This window comes from Hibiscus syriacus, unplaced genomic scaffold (assembly GCF_006381635.1).
Source record: "Hibiscus syriacus cultivar Baekdansim isolate YM2019G1 unplaced genomic scaffold, ASM638163v2 tig00111356_pilon, whole genome shotgun sequence".
In the NCBI taxonomy this organism is placed as follows: Eukaryota; Viridiplantae; Streptophyta; class Magnoliopsida; order Malvales; family Malvaceae; genus Hibiscus; species Hibiscus syriacus.
This window is the reverse complement of record NW_024063068.1, coordinates 906,551-930,086: the sequence shown is the minus strand read 5'-3', so window position 1 is coordinate 930,086 and position 23,536 is coordinate 906,551. Positions and strand designations below refer to the sequence as shown.

Sequence of the window (23,536 nt, the reverse complement as noted above, 5' to 3'; positions counted from 1 at the left end):
CTTAACATTGTCTACATCAGTATTATCCATGGCAAAAATTTTGTTGTGCAAGTTCAGTGGTCCAGGAGTTGATGGAGATGTAAGCAAAGGTTCATTTTGAACATGTTTCAGTCGTGCTGCTTTCAATAGGATGTATTGGTAGTGGTAGTTAAAGGGTGGGTACAACATTAAATTCGCAGTACATATTTAGGTATATACAATAACTACAAGTATATATTATCATTAAATTTAGGTATGTACCATAACTACATATTTAGGTATGTACATCTTTTGAGTGAGTTTTAAGATATTAATTTAGTAATTATAGGCGTCTAATGATTTATTTTTTACGTTACGGTATATATTATTATTAAATTAAAAACAATAAACATATATATTAAATATTTATTATTATCTTTGGTTAATATTGTTAAATTTAAATACTAAATAATATTTTATAAAATATCAAAACAATCAAATAATTTTTTGTGTAAATGAAATTATTAAATTAATATTGTAGGTGGAAAACATGAAACACTATTAAAAAAAATTGAAACATAAATTACATAACTTTAAAAAAGTATCGATCCTTTTTATAAAAAGTATGGACACTTTCAATATAATAGGTAAAAATATGATGTAATATGTAGCGCTTATATAATGTAATAGGTAGCGTTTATATAATGTAATAGGTAGTGCTTATATTGTAAAGTATCTATCCTTTTTATAAAAGTGACCATACTTTTTTCACGGATGAAAATATTAATTTAGGGTTATCTTTTGAGTGAGTTTTAAGATATTAATTTAGTAATTATAGGTGTCTAATGATTTATTTTTTACGTTACGGTATATATTATTATTAAATTAAAAACAATAAACATATATATTACATATTTATTATTATCTTTGGTTAATATTGTTAAATTTAAATACTAAATAATATTTTATAAAATATCAAAACAATCAAATAATTTTTTTGTGTAAATGAAATTATTAAATTAATATTGTAGGTGGAAAACATGAAACACTATTAAAAAAAATTGAAATATAAATTACATAACTTTAAAAAAGTATCGATCCTTTTTATAAAAAGTATGGACACTTTCAATATAATAGGTAAAAATATGATGTAATAGGTAGCGCTTATATAATGTAATAGGTAGCGTTTATATAATGTAATAGGTAGTGCTTATATTGTAAAGTATCTATCATTTTTATAAAAGTGTCCATACTTATTTCACTGTGGAAAACATTAATTTAAGGTTATCTTTTGATTGAGTTTTAAGACATTAATTTAGTAATTATAGGCGTCTATTGATTTATTTTTTACGTTATGGTATATATTATTATTAAATTAAAAACAATAAACATATTTATTATTATCTTTGGTTAATATTGTTAAATTTAAATACTAAATAATATTTTATAAAATATCAAAACAATCAAATAATTTTTTGTGTAAATAAAATTATTAAATTAATATTGTAGGTGGAAAACATGAAACACTATTAAAAAAAATTGAAACATAAATTACATAACTTTAAAAAAGTATCGATCCTTTTTATAAAAAGTATGGACACTTTCAATATAATAGGTAAAAATATGATGTAATAGGTAGCGCTTATATAATGTAATAGGTAGCGTTTATATAATGTAATAGGTAGTGCTTATATTGTAAAGTATCTATCCTTTTTATAAAAGTGTCCATACTTATTTCACTGTGGAAAACATTAATTTAAGGTTATCTTTTGAGTGAGTTTTAAGATATTAATTTAGTAATTATAGGCGTCTAATGATTTATTTTTTACGTTACGATATATATTATTATTAAATTAAAAACAATAAACATATATATTACATATTTATTATTATCTTTGGTTAATATTGTTAAATTTAAAATCTAAATATTATTTTATAAAATATCAAAACAATCAAATAATTTTTTGTGCAAATGAAATTATTAAATTAATATTGTAGGTGGAAAATATGAAACACTATTAAAAAAATTGAAACATAAATTACATAACTTTAAAAAAAGTATCGATCATTTTTATAAAAAGTATAAACACTTTCAATATAATAGGTAAAAATATGATGTAATAGGTAGCGCTTATATAATGTAATAGGTAGCGTTTATATAATGTAATAGGTAGTGCTTATATTGTAAAATATCTATCATTTTTATAAAAGTGTCCATACTTATTTCACTGTAGAAAACATTAATTTAAGGTTATCTTTTGAGTGAGTTTTAAGATATTAATTTAGTAATTATAGGCGTCTAATGATTTATTTTTTACGTTACGATATATATTATTATTAAATTAAAAACAATAAACATATATATTACATATTTATTATTATCTTTGGTTAATATTATTAAATTTAAATTCTAAATATTATTTTATAAAATATCAAAACAATCAAATAATTTTTTGTGCAAATGAAATTATTAAATTAATATTGTAGGTGGAAAACATGAAACACTATTAAAAAAAATTGAAACATAAATTACATAACTTTAAAAAAAGTATCGATCCTTTTTATAAAAAGTATGGACAATTTCAATATAATAGGTAAAAATATGATGTAATAGGTAGCACTTATATAATGTAATAGGTAGCGTTTATATAATGTAATAGGTAGTGCTTATATTGTAAATTATCTATCATTTTTATAAAAGTGTCCATACTTATTTCACTATGGAAAATATTAATTTATGGTTATCTTTTGAGTGAGTTTTAAGATATCAATTTAGTAATTATATGTATCTAATGATTTATTTTTTATGTTACGGTATATATTATCATTAAATTAAAAACAATAAACATATATATTACATATTTATTATTATCTTTGGTTAATATTGTTAAATTTAAATTCTAAATATTATTTTATAAAATATCAAAACAATCAAATAATTTTTTGTGCAAATGAAATTATTAAATTAATATTGTAGGTGGAAAACATGAAACACTATTAAAAAAAATTGAAACATAAATTACATAACTTTAAAAAAAGTATCGATTCTTTTTATAAAAAGTATGAACACTTTCAATATAATAGGTAAAAATATGATGTAATAGGTAACGCTTATACAATGTAATAGGTAGCTTTTATATAATGTAATAGGTAGTGCTTATATTGTAAAATATCTATCATTTTTATAAAAGTGTCCATACTTATTTCACTGTGGAAAACATTAATTTAAGGTTATCTTTTGAGTGAGTTTTAAGATATCAATTTAGTAATTATATGTATCTAATGATTTATTTTTTATGTTTATATATTATCATTAAATTAAAAACAATAAACATATATATTACATATTTATTATTATCTTTGGTTAATATTGTTAAATTTAAATTCTAAATATTATTTTATAAAATATCAAAACAATCAAATAATTTTTTTGTGCAAATGAAATTATTAAATTAATATTGTAGGTGGAAAACATGAAACACTATTAAAAAATTGAAACATAAATTACATAACTTTAAAAAAAGTATCGATCTTTTTTATAAAAAAGTATAGACACTTTCAACATATTATAATGTAATAGGTAAATTTGCAATGCTATCGGTATAAATATATCGGTTTACTTATAAAATAGGTCAATATAAGCTCTACCTATTACATTATATAAGCGCTACTTAGTATGTTATTGTGCTTTATAATATTTCCGGTTAAATAATATAACATATCCGGTCTAAATTTTAACCGGTCACTTGTTTAACCGGTCACGCCGTATATTAGCCGTTTTTTAGGCGCCGTACCGCAGAACTACCCGCACCTACCCTGCCCGTCACGTGTCAAAGTGTGATTATTTTTGGACTTTCGTATTTAATAAATTGATTTTTATTTTGTCAAAGAAAAATAAATAAATTATTGATTGATTATTTTCGTTTGTTCGCAAAATGTTTCTTTTTCCTCTTTATCTTTTAATTCATTTTAGTTAAATAATAATAATTTGATACAAGTTTTCTTAATATTTTTAAGGTAGAGGAGCATGTGAGGCCCTCGTTTAAAAAAAACTAATGTGTCATTCATATTTTTTTTATATTTAACAAGACTCTTAAACTTAGAAAATAGATATAATGTAGTTAAAACCTTTGACCAACAGTTTCTATCGAAAATGTTACGGTGCTCACATAGCATTTTATGGTGTTGACATGACAATTCACGGTAACTGGTGATGTGATTAATAATGTGACAGATAAATTAAATTAGTTTTTTAATCAACTGGTAACTAACTTATTTTTACTTATTTTTTTCATTAAAAATATTTTAAATTTTAAATTTTTATTTCTAATTTAAACCATACAAATATAGAAAAAAAAAACTTTAATATAAAAATATTAAAAATAAAAATTTTATTGCTAGAAGATTATATATAACCAGAGTGATTGAAAATGTTATTGTTAAGTGATTTATTCAATTTAGAGATAAACTCTAATGTGATTTTTTTTATTTAGCACTATAATTATATTGTTATGTTCATACATATCAAATTTACTGTAAGTTTTATTTTATTTTATTTTATTTTATAAATACGGATTTTTCTATTCTTTGAAAAATTTAAAAAATAGAGATAATAAAAAATCTTTAACACGTGAATTTCATATTTAGTGAATTTTATTTTCCTCTATCATGTTATATTTACTAAAATGCTCTTTTTAATTGTATAATTATTTTTCTAATATTTTTGAATTTGTATTTTATGATAATTTATACATAAATTAATTTTATACTTTTAAATTTTTATTGTTAATAAGAATTTATAATATTTATTTAGTTCAATTTTATAAAAAAAAAATTAGTGAAATAGAATTAGAAATACATTTAGAGTTTATGTGTCTTACATAATTTTTTAAAGTATGAGGGTCTCACATACCTTTTTTACCTATTCTCAATGATGTACTCCCTTGATCGCATAATTTTTGTCTTATGTTTACTAACCATAAAGTTTTAGAAGATAAGTTTGACTATATGTTAAGTTATATAAAATGAAGAAAATAATAAAATTATCCTTAAAAATGTTTGATAGATTTATTTTGATATGTGTAAAAAAGTGAGATATAAAAAGGTAAAACTGTAAATATAAATTTTTTATTTATTGATTTTTCTAATAAAATGTTTTAAATGAGATAATTTTAAAAATCAAAATTAATAAACTAGAGGGAGTTTATATATATTTTTATTGACTTTTCTAATATAATATTTTGAATGGGATAATTTTATAAATTAGAATGGACAAATTTAACAGGATAGAGGCAATATATATACACTGTGTGTGTGAATATTTTTCCTTTTTATTCACATGAGTATAATTTTGAAATAGGAGAAATATATTGTGTTTTGAAGGTCGCGCAGCCATATCATTCGTTAAATGTTCCTAGTTCTTGTCGAAGGTGAGAACACCAACTACCCGTAGCTTTTGAGACCTGTTTCTACTTGCAATACAGTTAATTAAGGTGTTGAAAGTACAAAGTACATTTGGGCTATGCTCCCGATAACCATTCACCAAAACTAACATATTAGAACGGACAACCCATAATTTACTTTCGGGTAATTTTTTTTATTATATTTCAATTATAGATTTAATTTTTATTATTTTTATCTCATTAAATGATTTTAGTAATAAAATAAAGTGTTATTCCCCTTAGGCGTCTTGAGTTTAAGTAGATGTGTATACATTGTCAACGATCAAGAAATATTTTAAATAGATATTATATTTTAATTACAATAGATCATTCAATTTTTATATTTTTAAAATTTTAATTTTAATTTAAATATAACAGTAAAACATATTAAATTAAATTATATTATTAATTTATGTAGTATGTAAAAGGTATAAATTTATTTATTCTTCTTTAATTTCATCATTTTATGTATTTATAATTTAATTATATTATTCATATATAATTTGAGTCAAATCTAAAAATTTAGAATTTAAAAAATGTATGAATTAATAAATTAATAAATGAAAATATATAAATTAAATTTACAATTTATATAGTACATAGACTAATGATATAATTTGACCTTATTTATTTATTTATCAATTTCTGAAAAATGTATTTTAATAACTTGATTTAGTTGAATTATAAATAATTATATATATATATATATATATATATATATTTATATTGACGAAGTACTTACACCTCAATAGTGTTTTTATCTTGATATTTTTTATTTAAATATTAATTAAGAATATATGAAAGTAGATTAAGTTTACTGTAAAACTTTACTGTTAAATAATAATACACATGTTTTAAAATTACTTTTGGTACACCTCAACTCACATTTGTGAGGGCCTGATTTCAATTATTTTCATGTGCTTATAACAATGCTTATTTTAAAGTAATTATTTTTCTTTAATTGTAAATGCATTAAACAAAAAATAGTATTTCATAAAATAAAGTTTATGTAATATTTAAAAAATATATATAATTAATATTTTCCACCATTTTTTTCAGTGATTAAGCATGATAAAATATAAGTTTTTAACCTTATAATTAAGTACTTTTAATTATATATAAAAATGAAAACAAATACAAATTGCGGAAAATCTAAAACTAAAATGAAAAATCAATAAGAAAGGTAGAATACAAGATATTTCACGTGAAGCAACCAACTAAAAGCCACCCCCTAATAGAGAAAATGGATAAGGCGGTGGCACACGCGCCTCCACCCCTGCCGCCGTCATTTCTCCTAAATAACCCAATGGCCCATTCGTATCACCATACCCTGGTATACTAATCATCCCCGACGAAGACATCATCATGCCGTTTTCAATCAACAGCGGTGCCAGGAGCGGCGACTGGCTCATGACAGTACTGCGATCCCCGGGCGACTTTAATGGCGAAATTAATTCAGGATGCCATCCTTCATCTTCAGATTTCCCCGAATTGCTCGAAACTGCCGCTCTTGAATAAGGAGAATCAGACGGAGAATAATACGACGGCGGCGACGTCATCTTCAAGCGCCGCTTTTTCTCCGCCGCGAGTAATCCGTTCATCTCCTTTTCGACCCTCATACGGCAAAGGAGATCAGGATCTTGGGCGACCTTGTGAAGGAACGCCACCATCTGTTGCGGCTGTCCCTCCGTCGTCTCTAACCGCCTGTTCATCCCTTGCAGCTCTTGTTCAAAAGTCTTCTGTTCCTCTTTCAGCCTCGATATTTCCCTTGAAACATCGTCATCTTCATCAAAATCCTCGGCTTTCAGTTGTATGTATCGATTTTTCCCGTGCTTTCTCCTCACAACTTTCTTCAACAGCTGCTTTTGGCCTCGAAGAAACCATTCATTTGCAAATTCCCACGTATCTGGATCCACCTTCCGAAAACCCTAATCACCAAACAAATCATCAGCTCAGAAGCATTCGATATAATATACATGTATTCGATCGAAATTTAGAACATACATAGGTATTGAGCTGGCGAACGAAGCTGGAAAAATTGCTGTTTTTGAAGTAAAAGGGCAAGATCTTCTTGGAGAAATCTAAAGGGTCGATGACCAAGAAACTGTTATTAGCTTTGCCCCAAGTGATGAGACCGTCTGTCATCTGATCATTAACCATCTCATAAGTTTTGGCAACAAACGGCGCAACGACGTCGTTACCCTCCATGATCAAACATGCAAGACGAAACGCAGATTCTTAGTTTTATTTTCGTCGCCTTTTACCTTTGGTTGTTTTTCTTTATGAAAATATCCAAGAGAGGCTTCAACTATTACTGTGTAAGTGAAAATATATAATGGATGCGATGTTTAGTGACGTATTATCGTGGTTCCAATAATATCACTTAGGATAAATTATAAATTTGATAACTGAATTTTACTCTCTCTTATATTTCACTCACTAAACTTAAAATCTTTTTAATTTCTTCATTGAATTTAATACATTCGATTTTTTGGTCACTCAGTCGTTAAATAGTTAACAGAGTTAAAATAGGTTGTTATATAGATGCAAAGCGATGTCATTGGTGAATTTTTTTAATACGGTGTCGTTTTTAACGTCATTAACTATTTAATGGAGGAGTGATCAAAATAGGAGAGAGAGTGAAGTTCAATGACCAAAAAATCTAATATATTAAGTTTAGTGAGGAAATTAAAAACTTTTAAAGTTCAGTGAGTAAAATTAAAAAAGAGCTAAATTTAATGATGAAATTTGTAATTTACTCTATCACTTAAAAAACATATTTGGACCAAATTGGTTCAATAAAAAAACTATATTTGATTAAATTCGTCGATAGTTAAATGGTTAAATGAATAGTTTTATGCATATTAAACGATATATTTTATTAAATATTTAGTTCAATTAATTTAAAATTTTTAATTAAACGGCGTGATTGATTTTTTTAATAGCAGATAAGGATATGATATTTTTTAGGGTAAATCACATAAATGACCACATAACTATGGGTTGGGTCGCGAAATGACCACTATTTTCAAATTTACGTTAATATGACCACTAAACTATTTAAATAGTTTCAATATATCACCTACCGTTAACACTTAACGGAAGTCTTTACGCGACAATTAACAAAATTGATATAATTAGGGCATGTGTGCTTGTAAAGTTACGTGTTAGAGGCGTTGGAACCCTGCTTTGTTTTCTTCCATTTTGGTTACAACATGTGTATGATTTATTTCCTTGTATTTTCATTTAATGCAATTTGATCCTAATTTTGTTTTTAATTTGTCTAATCATGTATTATATTTGTAGATTAAATCCCCTAGATTTTAGAATTAATTAATTTGATCATAAGATTAACTTTAATTCTTAATTTTTAAGTAATTCCTAATTTAAATTTAATTTAATAATTTTATTTCTCCAATCAAGTTGTGGCACATTTCACAATCTTATGATTATAGTTTGAATATTAACTATAATATATAATACATATTTTTCATCATTAACTATATATATATATATATATATATATATATATATATATATTATAATTTGAATATTAATTTTTAATGATTTCATATATAATCATTCAAAAAAACATAAGAAAACAATAAATTTAGTTTAAAAATATTATAATCTTAAATCAATTATAAATAAACTATTAGATTTATTTTAGTGATTTAAGTGTTGTCATATTCTCAATTGGCCTAGACGTAAGTTCTCACTCATCCGTTTTTTTTATTTTTTTTATAATGTAATGTAATGTAATGTAATGTAATGTAATGTAATGTAATGTAATGTAATGTAATGTAATGTAATGTAATGTAATGTAATGTAATAATATAATATAATATTGTAATGCCTCAAATATTGAATAAGGGACTTTAATAAAAGATTTCAAATTTGGGGATTTATTTGTATAAATGCTAAAAGATGAGAAAATGATTTGGAATAATGTTTTGAACTAAATTGTATAGATAAATGAATATAGAGGGCATTTTGGTCTTGTAGAGGAAAATGAATTTAAAATTTATTTTCTTTGGTATAGTGTTAAAGGAAAAAGGAAAGGGGAAAACTAAGTCATAAAAGCTCTCTCTCTCTTTTATCTCATTTCCCGCGGAAAATACTCTCCCCCATAGCTCAAAGGTGAGATTTCTAATGGCTAGTTAATCCTTTCATTTTTGGTTGGTTATTGAAGCCTTAAGTATGATAGAAGCTTAAGGAAGGATTAAATGGGATTAAAACTATGAGATAGAGGAAATAAGAGAGATTTTAGAAAATGGGTTTTGAAATGATATGTTATAATATGAGTTTTTAATGATGTTTGTTAGTATATTTGACTTGTCAAATATATAAATAAGAGATTAGAAGAATTGGATGAGTTTAAAAACAAGTTAGAAAAAGTGGTGTGATTCTTAGATTTGAATGTTCTTGGAATATTTTAGATGTTTTAGGAAGTTAAATGAAAGAAAGTCGGTATGAATAAGTAAATTCATAGTATTAACGGGTGTAAACGTAATGAAATTTGACCCCATTTATGTAATAATAGGTTAAAAACTGGAAAACCTAGGCACGTGTATCGGTATTGATAGAACAGTATCAATACTATAGGCTTAAAATGGGAAGAACAGCTGGGTAATATGGTTACTCATTCAAGAGGTATCGATACCGAAAGGGGTATCGATACTGTGAAGAAGGTATCGATACCATTGATAACATAATGTAAAAATAGTATCAATATTGTATAAGAGTATCGGTACCATAGTATAGTAGTATCGATACCATGGTGGGGGTATCGATACTATTGAGCCAGAAATGTTAAAAATAGGCTTAGATTGATATAGAAAGTAACTAATATGTACTTTTGAGTATTGTTTAAGTAAAATTTTTAGGAAATATACTAACCATTGATATTGTACATAAATTTAATGGATGCTTAAGTAGATCGAAATCAAGCTCCCGAGATAATAAAAACAAAGGGCAAAGGTAGAGTACCTGAGTAATCAAGTTTACATTTTGGATACAGTAGCGAGGAAAGCCAGGTGAGTGCATTTAATTCTGTAACTATATGTTATACTAGTCATATATATATGATTGCTTAATATGTGTGTGTGATTACCAAATAGACACTAAGTGTGCAATTCACGAAATTCATCATATGTTAATGAATAACCGTTTAGGCACTAAGTGTGCAATTCACGGAATTCATCATATGTTGATGAATAACCGTTTTGACACTAAGTGTGTAATTAACGAAATTCATCATATGTTGATGAATAACCGTTTCGGTACTAAGTGTGAAATTCACAGAATTCATCATATGTTGATGAATAACCGTTTCGGCAATAAGTGTGCAAAGTACAAAATTCATCATATGTTGATGAATAATCATTTCGACACTAAGTGTGCAAAGCACGTAATTCATCATATGTTAATGAATAATTGTTTCGGCACTAAGTGTGCAAAGTATAAAATTCATCATATGTTGATGAATAACCGTTTCGTCACTAAGTGTGCAACATAAAATTTATCATATGTTGATGAATAACCGTTTCGACACTATGTGTGCAACCCACAGAATTCATAATGAGTTTATAATGACTGCATAGGCACTACGTGTGCATCGTAATGAAATGATATTAACTTGGAATTAATGAATTGGTACTTGATCAATATGAAATAAGGAAATGATATGTTCATTGTACTATTAGTCTTGCCTTACTAAGTAAATACTTAACGTGTGTTTATTTCACGCGTAGGTCGTAATACAAGCGGAGTAAGGAGATCAACGTACATCAAAGCAAGGGTTGCCTCGTCAGTAACAATATGACATACATGTCTACTTTTTGATGTATTTAGTTGGCATGTAAAATATTTAGGAAAAATGCTCTGAAAACTATTTGAGTTACCATTTTGTAAAATGATGAAATATTCAAATGATATTTTTTATTATGTAAGTTTAATGCATGTTTTATATTAGTTTTAATTAAAGTGTTTTATAAAAGGAAACAAAATATTACGAGTTTTCAAAGGAAGAACTATTTTAAAAATGATGTGAAATCTATATCTCGTGTACGAAAAAGTATACGGGAGATGAGTATTACATTTATTAGTATCAGAGATATAAGTTTAACCGATTCTCAGCCAAAATCGAGTGTATTTTGATGTAAAAAGAGTTTAATGGCACTAAGATGTCAATGTTACTGATAGGGTATGGAATGAATATGATAGATGTCTCTCCTTACTAACGTAATTACTATCTTTATGAATGGTATACTAGATGTCAGATTCTACAAATTGGAGAAGAGCGATTGGATGAGAGAGTAGAGATGGATCGGGTAGTGAAAGTTATGAAGAAAATAGTGAACATCCGATTACGTCTGAGAACGCCAGCGCACCGACACCTCAAAGTATGTCTGTTCTGGAGTTCGGGGCTTTTATGCAAGCTCTCGATGCTATCTTGATAAGGTTTCAACCTCCTCCGCCTCCCCCTTCTCCTCCAGTACCGCGAATGTTAATTCATAAGGAGTTAAGAAGTTTGGGAGCTCCTGAGTTCAAGGGAGAAGAAGGTGAAGGTTCGATGGACGCGTTTTTATGGCTAAACGATGTTATGATGATGTTAGAAAGTCTACAATGATCCGATCATGAAAACTTGGGTGGAGCTATATCATTACTCCGAGGGTCAACTCGGGTGTGGTGGACAAATACGACGATGTATGCGTCGCCCGAACAAGTGAACTGACAGTTATTTTAAGATGAGTTCAAGAACAAGTATATCGGGGAGCAGTTTATGAGATCAATGCTGTTGAAGTTTCTTAACTTGAAACAAGGCGATCGAGCGGTGCATGAGTATGAGGCCAAATACAATAAGCTCACTCGTTATGCTACTGAGTTGGTTCCTAATGATAAAGCTCGATGAGATTATTTTATTGAGGGTTTGAGGCCTAAGTTGAAATAAATGATGTTGGCCTTAAACTTGCCTAGCTTACAAGAAGTTATAAACATAGCTAAGGCTATTGAAAGAGCTCAAGAGGAGACTTTAGCAACAGAGCAGAGTGTGCAAATAGGAAAAATGATTGAGAAGTCTTCTTCTACACATCAAGCTAAGAAAGGCAAGGGCTCAAGTTCTCGATATACTGATAGGGAAGATTCTGCTGCAGTTACACAGAAAACTAAGCAGTCCCATTCTTTTACTGCTAGCTCAGGTAGAGCTTTTAGAGAAAGAAGTAACCCATGTCAGATATGTGGAAAATTTCACCAGGGTGTATGTAGAATGCTCTCTAGTGCTTGCTTTATTTGTGGAAGAACTGGTCATTATGCTCAGAACTTTTCACAGAGATATAGGGATAGATCAGTACAATCTGAGAGATCAGTAGTAGCACCTAGTAGAAGCAAAGGAAGAGGAAGATCAAGCGGTCAATCTGAGCCTAGCCAAAGACAAAAGACTCAGGGAGTGGCCCAAATTTATAATATAAAACCACTGAAGATCAGGATGATCCGAAGATCAGGATGATCCGAAGATCATGACAGGTACATTTCACCTTTTTGATGATCTTATTTTTTGTTCTAGTTGACCCCTGTTCTACGCACTCTTATATTAGTACAAAGTTGGTTAGAACTAGAGGAATTCATTTATAACCAATTTTTAGTGAAATGGTAGGGGTAAACCCTATGGGTCATAGTGCGAGGGTAACACGCATATGTAGGAAATGTCTAATTAAGATTCAAGGGGTCGTGTTCTTGGCAAACTTGATGGAGTTTGAAATCATTTTGGGCATGGATTGGTTATCTCCACATCATGGATGGGTGGATTGTCATAGGAAGCGATTGTTTTTGAAGGATGTGGAAGGCTCCGAAATAGTAGTGATTGGCGAAAAAACGAAATCACCCTCCAATGTGATATCAACCATGGCAACAAAGAAAATGATGTCAAAAGGATGCGTTGCTTTTCTAGCTAATGTGATAGACACTTGAGTGTCGGAAGTGAGATTGCATGATATTCCAACAGTTAAAGAGTTTCCAGAAGTGTTTCTAGAGGAGTTACCAGGTTTACCTCCAGATCGGGAAGTCGAATTTAGAATTGAGGTTTACCCAAGTACTGAACATGTTTCTATGGCTTCATATCGAATGACTCTAACAAAGTTAAGAGAATTAAAATCACAGTTGCAAGAATTACTTGATAAAGGATTTATCAGACCCAGTGTTTCGCCTTGGGGAACACTTATGCTATTTGTGAAAAAGAAGAACGGGTCTATGCGGTTATGTATTAACTATCATCAACTAAATAAGGTAACAATAAAGTACAAGTATCCTCTTCCGAGGATTGATTACATGTTTGATCAATTAAAAGGCGCATCAGTGTTCTCTAAGATAGATCTAAGGTCGAGGTACCATCAGTTAAAGATAAAAAAGGAGGATATTTCCAAGACGATTTTTTGGACTCGGTACAAACACTATTAATTTGTGGTAATGCCATTTGGATTAACAAATGCTCCTACAAAATTTATGGACTTAATGAACAGAGTATTCCAACTGTACTTGGATCAATTCGTGGTAGTGTTTATAGATGATATCTTGGTATATTCTATGTCAAGAGAGGAACATCATGCTCATCTTCAAGTGGTTATTTAGATACTTTGTGATAAAAAGTTGTATGCGAAATTGTCCAAATGTGAATTTTAGTTAGATGAGATTGTTTTTCTTGGTCATATAGTCTCTGCAGAAGAAATAAGAGTAGATCCCAAAAAGATTCAAGCTATAGTGGATTGGCAACCCCCAAAAAATATTTCTAAAGTTTAGAGTTTCATGGGGCTCGCTGGTTATTATAGGCGATTTGTGAAGAATTTCTCAATGTTAGCTCTGTCGCTAACTAAGTTGTTACGGAAGGATGTGCCTTTTGTTTGGATAGAAAGATGCAGTAAAGTTTTGATATTCTAAAAAGAATAGTAACGGAAGCTCCCGTGCTTGTGCAACCTGAGTCAGGTAAGGATTATGTCATTTTCAGTGATGCATCCCATAACAAATTAGGATGTGTGCTGATGCAAGAGGGTAAAGTTATGGCTTATGCCTCAAGACAACTGAAAAATCATGAGAGAAATTACCCAACACATGATTTAGAATTGGCAGCCGTAGTGTTTGATTTGAAAATTTGGCGCCATTATCTGTACGGTGAGTGTTGCCATGTGTACACAGATCACAAGAGTTTAAAATACTTGTTAACTCATAAAGAGCTGAATTTGAGACAGAGAAGATGGATTGTGCTCTTAAAAGATTATGATTTGGTTATTGACTATCATCCGGGAAAGGCTAATGTAGTAGCCGATGCGCTCAGTCGAAAGACTTTTGCAACTTTAAGGACTTTAGTGGCACATATGTCTTTAAAAGAAGATGAGGTTTTGATTGTTGAATTAAAGTTAAAGCCGGTGCTTTTGGATCGGGTAAAAGAGCTACAAGATCGAGATGAAAAATACTTGTTGAGATTGGCGTAAGTTGAAAAAGAAGAGGCCAAAGATTTCGAAATAAGGGATAATGGATGTTTATATTATCGGGGAAGACTTTGTATTCCTGATGATGATGAATTGAGGAAAGATATTCTTTGTGAAGCACATTATAGCCCTTTGACAATGCACCCATGAAGGAATAAGATGTATCAGGACTTGAAGAGTCGTTATTGGTGGCCTGATATAAAAAAGCTATATCAGAGTTTGTTGCAAAATGTTTGACATGTCAACAAGTGAAAGCTTAACATCAAGTGCTTTCCGGATTACTGCAGCCAATAACCATTCCTGAGTGGAAGTGGAAGCGAGTTACAATGGATTTTGTTTTGGAGCTACCATTTTCACCGGGTAAGAAGGACTCAATATGGGTAATAGTAGACAGATTGACCAAGACGACTCATTTTATTCCGGTTCGAGTAGACTACTCGATGAATAAGTTTACGGAGTTGTATATAAAAGAGATAGTTAGACTGCATGGAGTGTTGCTATTGATAGTGTCCGATCGAGACCCAAGGTTTACTTCAAGACTCTGGAAGTCTTTACATGAGTCATTGGGTACTCGATTGAACTTTAATACAACTTTTCATCCCCAGACAGATGGGCATCCAGAATGAGTTATTCAGATAATAGAGGATATGCTAAGGGCATGTGTGATTGAGTTTATTGGATCATGGGAAAGGTATTTGCATATAGAGGAATTCACCTATAACAACAATTATCAATCAAGTATTAAGATGGCCCCATATGAAGCTTTGTATGGGAGAAAATGCAGAACACCATTAAATTGGTTTGAACTGAAAGATCGAGACCTGGTTGGACAAATTATTTGAAAAGATAGCCTCAGATCATCAGAAGTCATATGATGATTTGAAAAGAAAAGAAATTGAATTTCAAGAGGGAGACAAATTATTTTTGAAAGTATCGCCTTGGAAGAAGGTATTACGTTTTGGGTGAAAAGGAAAGCTGAGTCCGAGATTCATTGGACCGTATGAGATATTAATAAAGGTTGGAACTGTAACTTATCAGTTAGCTTTGCCTCTGGATATGGACAATATTCACAATGTTTTTCACGTATCGATGCTTAGAAGGTACAAATTAGATCCGTCCCATGTTATCACTTCTGAAGAAATATAAATCCGACCCGATTTAACTTGTGAGGAGGAACCAGTGCAGATCTTGGTTAAGGAAACCAAAGAATTGCATAACAAGAGGATTCTGTTGGTTAAAGTTCTTTGGAAGAATCATAAGATAGAATAAGCTACTTGGGAAAGAGAGGAGGATATGAGGAAGCAATTTCCACACCTCTTCGTTTCTGGTACTTCTTTAAATTCGAGGAAGAATTTTCTTAAGGGGGAGAATTATAATGCCCAAAATATTGGATAAGTGAAATGAGTTTGAAGTCATTTTTAGCCGTTATGGATGTTTCGAAGCCGTTATGGATGTTTTGGAGCCGTTGGGGATTATTTTTTGCAAAACAAAATATTCTAGAACAAGGAGTATCGATACTTGGTCTAGAAGTATCAGTACTGTATTTGTAATATTTAAATAAACTAACTGTTAAAGACAACTGAGCTTGATCAGTATCGATAATAGAGTTTTAGGGTATCAATACTACTATGTAAAGTAGTATTGGTACTCCTTGAGTATCGATATCAATTTTGCTTGCTGGAATTCGAACACTTTAAAAATAACAGGTAGTATTGACATTACTAGTAGAGTATATATACATCTCTTAACTGTTGTATTGATACCTTAAGTACAATAGTGATATTATTCATGTCGTATCAATACTGTTAGAATAATATCGATACTACTTACTCATAAAATATGTTTTGTGTTCAAATTCAAGTTTATGGAGTTTGAATTATTTTTTAAAATCTTTGAACAAATTCAATTAAGTCCAAAAACATTTTCTTGCTTAAATTTTAATATCAAAATAGTTTCAACAATTTTTCATTGGATGGTAAAATTTTTTTATGAACTATTTATTATAAATATTGAATACAATAAATAATATTATTTATTATAAAAGTAATAATATTATTTTTAAAATATTAGAATAATTTATTTAATATTATTTACGTTAATAATATTATTAAAATATTATGTCTACAATTTTATAAACAAAAATATTAATTATATTTTATAAAATATAATTATTATAAATTATTTAAAAAAATATTATATTATATTCTAAAAATTATGAATGAATAAATTTTAAATCTTCAATAATGAATAATTAAATCTTCAATAATTTAAAATATTTTTTTATAACAGTAATAGATAATATTAATTTTTTAATAAATTATTCTATATTATTAAAATAAAATTAGGGTAAATTATACCACTAACCATCTAACTATAGCATTTTTTTCCTTTTGACTATTATTTTTGTATTTTTGTCAATCTGGCCACCCAACTATTTTAACGCATTCAATCAAGCCACCAGCCGTTAATATTTAATGGGGCGACGGGCAATTAAAAACTTAGTATAATTACACATTTGATCCTCAATACTTATATATTGTATCAATTTAGTCATGATTTTTAATTTATTAAATTTAATCTTCCAATCAGATAATAACACATCATCATATAATTAAATATTTTTTATAATTAATATATTTAATTTAATTATTTTTCATCCAACTATATAGTGACACATGATACCATATGATTGGATAGAAAACAAATCACAAAGAAAAGCATTTTAAAATGGAGGGTAGGACATGAACTTAGGCCCTTCAGTATTGAAGCATGAGGCCTAGCCACTGCGCTACAACATTATATTCGATATGAATTACACAATAGTATATATATATATATATACTACACTGAAATTAATAAGAATTAATATTTGGATAGATTATATATATATATATATATAGTTTGAACACTAGTTTATAAAAGATTAAAAGAGAAACTAAATTTAAGTTTTATATTTTTAAACTAAATTTAATATTTCTTTTTTTCACATGTATAATTTAATGGTTATAAATATAATATAGAATTGATACTTTTATTTTAACTAATAATTTTACTTTTTATTAAAAAATAAAATATAAGAATCATTTATATTTTAATTAAATATATATTGGATTTCATAATTAAAATGTATAAGTAGAAGTCAATTTTAATCATGCATAAATCTTAAATTTAGTTTTTCTTTTAATTTTTTATAAGCTAATGTTTAACATGTATAATTTAATGATTATAGATATAGTCTAAAAATTAATACTTTTTAATTTAATTAATAATTTTACATTTTTTAACAAATAAAATATACAAATAATTTATATATTAATTAATTTTTTATTGAATTACATAGTTAAAATGTTTAATTAGAAGTCGATTTTAATCATGTGTAAATCTTATATTTAGTTTTTTCAATTTTGTATAAATTAATGTTTAACATTTATAATTTAATGATTACAGATATAGTCTTAAAAACTGATAATTTTTTAATTTAATTAATAATTTTTATTTTTATTAAAAAGTAGAGTTTACAAATCATTTCTATTTAAATTAATTTTTATTTTATTACATAGTTAAAATGTGTAATTAGAAATCGATTTTTAATTATGTGCAAAACATAAATTTAGTCTCTCTTTTAATCTTGTATAAACTAATATTTAAAATATATAAAATATTTATCCAAATTTTAACCAAATATAATATTTGTTTTAGTGATTTTATGTTGCCAAGTTTTATATTTAGTCTAGGTTCAAATCTTACTACACTTATTTTCCTTTCCTTTTCTGTGGTACTTATTTAAGTATAATATATATTATTGTGTAATTCCAAACTCAAATTATGGCGCAGATTAGGTGGCTAGGATTCTTGTTTCACTTAAAATGCTTTTCTTTGTGATTTATTTTCCATTCAACCAGATGGGGCCACATGCCACTATCTATTTAGACAAAAAATAATTAAATTAAATATATTAAACTATAAAAGATAACTTTTAATTATACAATGACATGTGTCACTATCTTATTGGATGATTAAATTTAATAAATTAAATTAAAATCATGACTAAATTGATGGAATATATAAGTATTTAGGATCAAATGTTTAATTATATCAAGTTTTTAAACTGTCACATCACCTCCTCCTTTAAATGCTAATGACTAGTGACTTGATTGAATGTATTTAAATAGTTGAGTGGCCTGATTGACAAAAATTTAAAAACGGTGGTCAAAATAAAAAAGGATTATAGTCAGGTGGTTACTGGTATAGTTTACCCATAAAAGTGTAATTTTATATATTATTATAATATTAAAAAATATAATATTATATTATTAAAATTATCAATAAATATAATTTAATGATTATTATTTTATTAAAATATCGCAAATAATATATTAATATTCAATAGTTAAAATAATAATATTTTTGAGTATTTATGCTTTGAAGTGAAAAGTTCAGAAAATAACCCACGACAAATGAGATCGTAAGTCATTTTTAAAATAATGTAAAGGAAATTTTGCTGACTAGGAAAATGAATTAAATTGAGCATTTGTTTTCCGTCAACCCAACACTAAAAAAATGAGGAATGTGATTTTTTCAAAAAATCAATTACAAGGAAACAAACAGATCCTAAATTTTCATCATCGTGTTACTTGAAGTCGAGTTTGAATGATTTTAATAGTTTTACATTTTTTAAATAGTCCGGTTGATTAATATGTAATATTTGTCTAAGATTTTTAACTTATTAATAATGCACATACACCCCTGCTCGAATTCGAAATCCCTAATAAGAATGACACTTAATTTTACAATTAAACACTCAATTATCAGTTGGCTGAAGAAGTTAATACGTTGTATTCGTTTAAACGTTTCCGGAAATGAGCCAAGCGGGCCTGTAGTTGTAGAATTCCTGTAGCCTTTTGTGAAAGAATGTTATCTAATTTGGTGATGTACTTATCCAGCTGATTGCCTGGTTGCTCAACTTCAACTAGCAGATTCATTTCCTGCAACCATTGGTCATGATAAGAACGAGGTCATTCGAACTCAGATTTTTAAAATAACGGTGATACGTTCAAGGTCTTTCTTTCATATATTTGAAAGGTTACTTCAAGAAAAAGAAAAACATGGTACTTTTACCTCCCGAACAATCTCCAATGTGTTCTCCACTAGCCTTCGATGAGCAGATACGAGGTCTTCCTCTTCCTAGAAATAAACAAGATGAATTGCATTTCAGAATTTGATACAATTACGAAAGATAATTCGGATAATCAGATAGTTGATTGTTACCTTCAACAGCGCATTGAGATCATCATCTGAATGAGAATTTTTATCATCAAAAGTTGAAGGATCCATGACCATTCCATTCAGACCCTTGTAAAAATCTGAATACTCTACAGCCAAATTTCCTTCTGCCTTTCCACTAGGAACACGTACCACTTTAAAAGGGGGAGATGCATCTCTTTCGATCCGGTCTGACCATCCATGTTTGTTCTTTTCGAATGGAACAACGGTTATAATGTCATCGAAAGTATCGAATGGTAAAGATGAAGCTGAGGGTAATGCAGTTGATTCCCTAAGATTAGAAGATGAAGACAGCGTATCCCTTTTGGAGTTGTTCCCTTTTGATAGGTTCTTCACCCTGGAATGCAAGTATCCACGGCATTATTCAAGTAAATGCACACATTACGTCTACAGATTCGATTTTAGTTATAGAACCGCGCACCTATCGGCATATCTGAGTGTATTCAAGGTATGTTCGCATGATCCTGAGCTTGGTGAAATACACGATATCATAACGGTACGCGAGTCACCGACAAATGAATCTCTTAGAACTTCAGTCAGCTTACTTCCTCTGAAAGGAATGTGACCCTGGTCATTGTCAAGAGCTCTGATGCATTCTTTTAAAGCAAGTAAACTTTTATTAATTTCAGCACCTTCCATTCTGCAGAAATACAAAATCAGCTTCTAATGATTTAAACAGCATATCATATATGCAAATGAAAAACAAGATATGTTTATGCAGTTGCTTGACTGCACGAGGCGAAATGTTCTGTACCTCGTCTGTTTGTCATTGTCAGTAGTATCTGCACCACGCTCACTCCCAGCAAGGTCTATAAAAGAAAGCTTCCCTACAAGTCTAGCAGGCTTTGTTTCACTGCCATCAGCTGATCTCTTGATGGCCAGCTGAAGAACTGCATGAGACCTCGAGGATTCTTCATTTGCACCAGTAGTGCCAGTGCTTCTGGTCGCATTTCCTCTCTCAATTAACTCTTTGATTGTTTCAACATCTAGTACCCTGTACTCCTGCAACCCCACTATACATACTTGCTGTTTACCATCTTCCCTCATGAAAAGCTTTCTGCAAAAGTAGAATTCTAATCAGTTATCAGTGAAATATAAACCATTGGATAATCGATCTAGGTTTCCGAACACATTTAAATTTAACTTACTTCCGATCATTAAGGAGATCAAAGACTTTCCCCCCATATATCTCAAAGAAACTGACAAAGAGACGGAAACCTTGGTTCCGATACGAATAGCGCATTAATCTTAATATATCTTGAGCTGCTTTTAGAGGCAACGGCTGCATTGTATATGTCTTTCCGCTTCCTGTAACCCCACACAAAAACAAAATAAATCAACTAAAGTTTATTGGCAAAAGCATGACTTCCAAATATCGGAAAGCTACTTTACCTGTTTGCCCGTAAGCAAAACAAGTTGCTTTTGTTCTATTGAAAATTAGCGGGACTATCGGTTCCACGGTCTCGCAATACACCTAGAGAAATAGAAAGCTATCATTATGAAATAAGCTAAATGGAACATTAAAAGTTATCTACATCTTGTATATACTCACTTCCTCATTGCCAACGTCTTCATTCAGGACAGCATCAAAAAGAAATTCATGCTTCTCAACATATTCTGTCAGGTCAACCTGCAGGTAAAAAGTAATCAGATCTCTTAAGGGGAAAATCTGCTTCTAGCTCGAATAATTAACCATGGAAGATCTAAAGTGATACAGCCAGTGGAGAGATTATCATGAGTTGCAGAGGCTTTCAAATAATAAGTCAATATGGGTTTTCCATGAAAATCAAAGCAAATAGCAATTAACTTTGTTTATGATTTTGAACAAGTAATCTCTTGAAGATGTCATGACTGGTGGGCTAGGAGGTCAAGTTAATGAGTGTACCAGGCTATTAAATCCGAACATAAACCTCAAAATTCATAACAACTGCAGGAAAAAGAGAAGCCCTGGCAGCTACTAACCTTTAGTTTTTTTTCATGAACCGTCAGTGCATTAGAATCTGACAGTATAGTAATAATATCTTCTTCTTTCTTTGCTATTTCCTTTTTGTTCAACGGTCTCTTGCGCACCTGCATTGGAAGTTATTATTAGCTATCTAACAACGACAAAACAAGAATTATTGAGTGACCTAAAGGGAATCTTATTCTTTTAAAAGTCTCAAATTCGAATAGCTGCGTTTGCAGGGTGGTTGCGTTCTAAATAGTTCATAAAGATTCTGAACAGATTCTTCATTGTAATCTACATCAATTTGATGAGGACATTCAATTAACATACCACAACTTTAATCTTTGCAACATTCTTAGCTCTTTCTTTATCTACCGAGATGCTTTTAAGAACGTTATTGTCAGCCATTCCTCGTGGCTTACTTGAAAGTTTGTCAGTTGATCGATATGGTTCATATATGCTAAAAGCCTGCAACAGAGAAAGGAACTAATAAATGTATTATCCATGAATGCAATTTTCAAACAACGAAAATTTAACGATCTTTAACGGATCGCCTGGTCGAAGCAAGCTAAAATATAATGCCAGCCAAAATGTCTCTGAATTCAACCAATTGATTAACAGAAGACCAAATCAAACATCGACAAAGAACAAAAGTTATTATGTTTTACTAAAATAAGGGCTAAGTCTAAGTAAAGCTACGGATTAACAAAACCGGAAAGCTGGTAACCAATTGAAGGAAAAGAGTAAAACCTCGGGAAGTGGTTCAGTATCAAATGAATACAAATCCAGTAAACCGGGGCTGAGTTCATGGTACGACGCGTATTTATCTCCGGTCATCCTTAAACTAAACGACCTGGAAGAGACAGGCAGCGTCCCCTGCTCCGGCGGATTTTTGCCCATTATTTTCCCGCCATAAAATTCGAACTCCTATCCAAAGAGCAAAATAAAAAGTAACGAACAACGAAATGCTAAATGTAACCGCGAGAGAAAGTGGAAAGATCGAAGACCTGATCAGAAGAAAGGAAATCGGAGGACTGAAGGTATTTTCCGTTAAACGAAGCGCCAAGGAAGTGATCGGAGTGCTGCCGCTGATGGTGCGACGTCGAATTAGATTTTCCGATCCGTCTCCCTACCAAGCTCATTCTCTCACCGACTGTATAAGAATCTTTCGCAAGCTTCAGAAGATTCTTTTACGATCAAAAAGGAAAGAATACGAGGAAAATATATACAAGAGGTTGGCATGACGTCGTTGTCCCCATTTTTATTTTTATTCAATCTTTAATAAGTTCGAAACTTCGACAACTATATTCCATAGTTGCTAACCAAAGATGTTATAATAATTTTGTTTACGTTTACGGTGGCGTTTCTCGAGGAGGAGCGGCGCGTGTGAACCACTTGAAAGAAAAGGTCAGACGGACAATTGGACGGAG

At 29.3% G+C, this 23,536-nt stretch overlaps 1 protein-coding gene and 1 pseudogene across 1 annotated transcript; both read right to left on the bottom strand.

Annotated features, from left to right (window-relative positions):
* Nucleotides 1-6,482: 6,482 nt before the first annotated feature.
* Nucleotides 6,483-7,646, bottom strand: LOC120159274 (heat stress transcription factor C-1-like). The gene is made up of 2 exons (XM_039169906.1): nt 7,404-7,646; nt 6,483-7,327 (listed from the first exon to the last, which is right to left on the bottom strand). The coding sequence occupies exons 1-2, from the start codon at nt 7,605-7,607 to the stop codon at nt 6,617-6,619; spliced, it is 915 nt and encodes a 304-aa protein (XP_039025837.1). The 5' UTR covers nt 7,608-7,646; the 3' UTR covers nt 6,483-6,616.
* A 12,038-nt stretch (nt 7,647-19,684) lies between these two features.
* LOC120159270 lies at nt 19,685-23,248 on the bottom strand (annotated as a pseudogene).
* Between the last annotated feature and the right edge of the window lie 288 nt (nt 23,249-23,536).